Here is a 5000-nt window from a genome sequence, read left to right on the forward strand (position 1 = left end):
ACTCCTCTATAACCAGAGGGCCGTTCCACTAACGTTGATTAGTATATCGGCGATTAAAATAAATCAGGCGATCAGGCAACTCGGGATTGGAATTCAAGCCTCAGGTGATTCCTCGAACGAGGATCAGGCTTGTGTCATGAGTGTTCACAGAACACCGGCTTACAAATCCTCGATATGGGCGCGTGCACGCAGACATAAAGAGCCCCGAAGAGTCGATCTGTCGAAATGAAGATACTCCACTCTGCAGGGGTCCTACATTTGCGCAGCATTCCGAATTATTGATCTTTATGAAGACGGAAAAATAAGATGTAAAAGAGTGCAATACTGCCGCAATTAACAAGGCGAGGGAAATGGTTTGGCAAGAAATTGCTGACCGATTAAATGCGTAGGTCATACTAGCCCCAGTTATTGTTATATGTTCATATTTTAATAAATGAATATTTACTACTGTGGTCATATCAGCAGTAGGCTACAAGCCGTCATATAGTCACAATGGCCTAGTGGTATCGATCGCTGCTATAGTATTTATTCATCATTTTAAATCTGTGGTTCAAATCCCACTTCTGACACAGTTTTTACTGCATTTCGTTGTCTGAATCTAATCTAAAATCTAATCTAAAAAAGTATGTAGGCTATAAAATGTTGGTGCAGGCTAATTTACAAGAACTGACACGATTACAATGGTGTTTGAAGCCTTTGCATGAATACTTCGGTTAAATGTAAAAAAAATAATATATATCACTCAAATCAAGTCTCGAACTCGCAACCTTTGGAACTCTAGCTGGTTGCCTTAACCACTGCGCCAGCCAGACCGCTGTGACAAAAGCAATGCAAGTTGATAGACATAACTATTTTATTTTTTACACTTTTTAATTTATTTATCTATCGATCTATCTATCTATCACACTTTCAAAATATCAGGTTATCTATCTATCGATCGATCACACTTTCAAATTATCAAATTATCTATCTATCACACAGTCAAACTATCTATCTATCTATCTCGTGTGAAGTGGGAACTAATATTTCCTAAAAGACACTTGAGGAACTGTCGTTCGGGATGTAGTTTCCGCCTGTGAGCCTTTTTTGACGCACGCATTACCTTAGCCAGCCTCTTAGCCTGCTCGCGACCAGAATAACTCGGGAGGCTATGTTGCATAGCAACCAAACAGCGAATTATTTGAGCCACATTGATGGCACCGAACGCAAGATTAAATTATCGCCGATTAGAACTTTATCGCGGATTAGAAGATAATCGACCTTCGTGGAATAGGCCCCAGGTCCTCTCAGAGCGATATAGAAACGCCTGAGCGGTATTAGAGTCTTGTTTCAGCATTGCTTATATATACTTATATTATATATATATATATGTTACGGTACATGTGGGAATACGGTACATGTGGGAAAACTAGGGTTAGGGTTAGGTGCTAGGGTGCTAGGGTTAAGGTTAGGGGTAGGGTTAGACATGCCAGCATGTACCAAGTCACCCTAGCACCTAACCCTAACCCTAGTTTTCCCACATGTACCGTATTCCCACATGTACCGTAACATATACACTGGCTAAAAGCTGTTTTTTACAATTACATTTAATACATTTAATACACTCAATACACAAGAGCACACAGCAGAAGTGGAGAGTTATCATCTTGGCTTTGCTCAGAGGTTTGACCGCCCTGCCCATGTATATCAAACAGGCTCTGTGGAGCAAGTGCTTCAAACATATCTCCACTGGAAGGCTTTTAGCTAACCAATTTTTCCCCTAAACAAGATCCCCTAAACAAGTCTTTATTTTATTACATTTATTTCTATTAATTATTTTTTATTTATTTTCATCTATGCTGTTGTATTTGTTCTTGCCATAATTATTTGTTCTTGCTTTAATGCTTCAAATGTAAAACACTTAGAACTGCATTTTATCTATGAAAGGGGCTATACAAATTAAACTTTATAAAACATTAAAAAACTACTTTATTATGGTTAATTATTATAGCCAGAAAAGCCTCAAAAACTGAATTCTGTGTCAACTCCGATGATACACAGAATACACAAAAACGGCATGATCAATCTGCATCTCTGGTGGTCCTTGGTGGTTCAGTTGGTAGAGAATTGCGCTCACTGGGACCATATATAGTGAAAAATGTATGCACTCACTACATTAGATACATTACTACGGTACTTTGGATGAAAGCGTCAGCTAAATGGCATGTGTTATACGTATATGTATTATATTGGAACCACGCTAGACTGCGTTTGAGTGACAAGTGATGATTCATACTCACAGAGAGGCTTATACCAGTCTCTCAGACACACTCAACACAACAACAACAACAACAACAACAACAACAACAACAACAACAACAACCACAACCACAACCACAGCCACAGCAGTGTGTGGGACAAGGCCACAGCTCACTACTGTCAAAGAGTTCCGGAAACACTCACCACTAGAGTGCCACGTGTTTTATGTGGTGTTTACCTAGCAACAACACTCTGATTGGCCACAAAATGAAGCCTCATCATTTATGCTTTTTCTGTGAAGAAATTCCACCCTTGGCACTGAAGGAGTTAAGACAAGGCTGTCCGACGCAGACCTCCTCCAGACTTAGACCTCCTCCAGACGTAGACCTCCTCCAGCTGGCCCGTTTCACTGGCCAGAGGGCCCCTGGGACCCTGGCCCAGCTGCAGGCCCAGCCTGCAGAGACAGAACCCATTTCCACATCCCGGCTCTGGTCTGTGTCTGTGTCTGTCAGCCAGCCAGCCAGCCAGCCAGCCAGCCAGCCAGCCAGCCAGCAGAGCAGGCAGGCAAGCAGGCGGCGATGACATCAGCAGCTAACCGCTGTCATCTGCCCTCATGATGAGAGGTGGTGGTGATGGGAGGGAGGGAGGGAGGGAGAGAGAGAGGATGAGAGGGGGAGGAGTGAAGTGATTTAGACTGCGAAGGAGTGTGAGAGTGGGGGAGGGGAGGGGGGGGAGGGAGGGATGACTGGAGTGAGGTGGGGAGAGAAACTGGGCAGGCAGTCGGAGGGGGGGGGGGGTCTGTGTACTGAAGGCCTGACCTTTCGTCTAGTTGAGTGTTCTGTATTGGCCCGGTATTGGAGTAAAGGCAGTGTACTGTAGCTGTGGTGACTTCAGTCGTTTATAACATCTGAAATATAGGGGGACACTGAAAGGTTCCTTCTGCAGTATAAAGCAACACACGGGCACAAGCGAGCGCACGCACACGCACACACGCACACGCACACACGCACGCACGCACGCACCCAACTGGCATTGAGACCCACGTTCCCGTAGTAACCAGTGTCTGTGTCCCGGAGACTCTGCTGGGTGGCTGTGATTGGCCCCTCCCCCTGTTGTGAGGCGGTGGAAACCCCGCTCTATCACAGAGACCGGGCTGTTTACAACGTTAAACACAAACCCAGCAGGTTTCACTGACCTCTGGATTCACTGGCACACCCTGTGCCAGAGGAGGGGGCTGGAGGGATGGGAGGGGGGGGGGGGCTCCATTCACACAGAATGTTTAATCTAGACTGTTCTGCTGGAGAGAATGGGCTGCTCTGTGCTCGTCCGGTCGCTGTAGAAACGCACAGTCACCGGTGCATGACACTCTCCTGAGTGAGTCTTTCTTCTTCTTCTTCTCAATACATTTTGTGTACGGTTTGGCTGTGTCACGCATAATCACTGAGGAATAGTTCTGATATTTCATAACGTCATCTCAATGTACACATTCGTGAGCTTTGAGTCAACCGAGAAAGGAAAATCCTGAGATCTACCACTAGGTGTCACTGTCACCACGGACGAGCGTTCTACGGACGGAACGCACAAATAAACAGACAGTGTCAGACAGCGTCACCGTACCCACCTCAAATTCTCCCTTTGTGTACTTGGCATCAGGAACACTCACGATCTCGTCATCACCAAAGTCAGGAAAGCCCTACAGTGGGGGAGAGGTGGGAATAATAATCCAGAATTATCATTTTGTAGGGACAAAAAAATAAATTTCAATAAGAATTTAATAATACCGAAAAACATTGTTATTATGAATACAACTTTTCAGAGCAGGGAAAACATGTCATGTTTTACCCAAATGCATTGAATATAAATCATAGTAATCTAATAATAAAATCAAAGTAAAAAGTAATCTAATAACGTTTACATTTTTTGGCATTTTGGCAGACGCCATTATCCAAAGCGACTTACAACAAATACATTTGTCTAATGTAAGTGAATGTAAGTAAGTGAATCATCTCTCCATTAGTCATCGCAAGAAAAATAAATCTATGCTCGGGCCAGGGGCCATTGGCAGTCACAATGCTAGAAGAAGGAAGATTTTATAATTGATTTACAGTAGAGAAACTGTACAGGGGGGGGTAGTGGGGATGAAGAATCTATGCTCAGGGGCCAAGGATAATAACAGAATCATCTCTGTTTTCTACTCTACATGTAGCGTTCCTAGCATTCCTCTGCAGCCCCTGCGTTAAAGGTTGACATTCCTGGAAGCCCCTTACGTTGAAGTGCCAGAGGGTGAGGGCAGCGATGACCATGGCGGTGGTGGTGCGGCCTTTGCCGTTGGAGCAGTTGAACACGAAGGCTGAGTGGGAGTCCTCCGCCAAGGTCGTCTTCATGGCCTCCATCAGCCTGTCAAAGCCCTGAGAGTGGGCAACACACACACACACACACACACACACACACACACACACACACACACACACACACACACACACACACACACACACACACACACACACACACTTTAGAGCTGGCTATAATTTATCAGGACTAAAAGCCACAAAACATCAGGATGTTGTAAACATTCAAAATGTCTGCTTGATTAGAATTACGGAAACAGAAGAGAAAGATTTAAAACAAAGCTGTGTGTACAGTAGGGATGGTAATGTACAGTATTTTCCAACTGAAGGGTAAATCCTTGATACAGGCTACAGCTACATGTGATAACAATCTCTACCACTAGGGGGCACACAAAGCTTTATTTTCGCCCCCAT

At 44.3% G+C, this 5000-nt stretch overlaps 1 protein-coding gene across 1 annotated transcript in view; it reads right to left on the reverse strand.

Annotated features, from left to right (window-relative positions):
* pald1a (phosphatase domain containing paladin 1a) overlaps positions 1 to 5000 on the reverse strand; it is a gene marked incomplete at both ends in the record, with an annotated part of 56481 nt that overhangs the window by 35733 nt on the left and 15748 nt on the right. The window contains 2 exons of the mRNA XM_080541406.1: positions 3860 to 3931; positions 4506 to 4646. Of these exons, the coding sequence (XP_080397532.1) occupies positions 3860 to 3931; positions 4506 to 4646 (213 nt within the window). The remainder of the gene's footprint in view (positions 1 to 3859; positions 3932 to 4505; positions 4647 to 5000) is intronic.

Source organism: Nansenia antarctica (genome assembly GCF_963989245.1).
Source record: "Nansenia antarctica genome assembly, chromosome: 11".
Classification (NCBI taxonomy): domain Eukaryota; kingdom Metazoa; phylum Chordata; class Actinopteri; order Argentiniformes; family Microstomatidae; genus Nansenia; species Nansenia antarctica.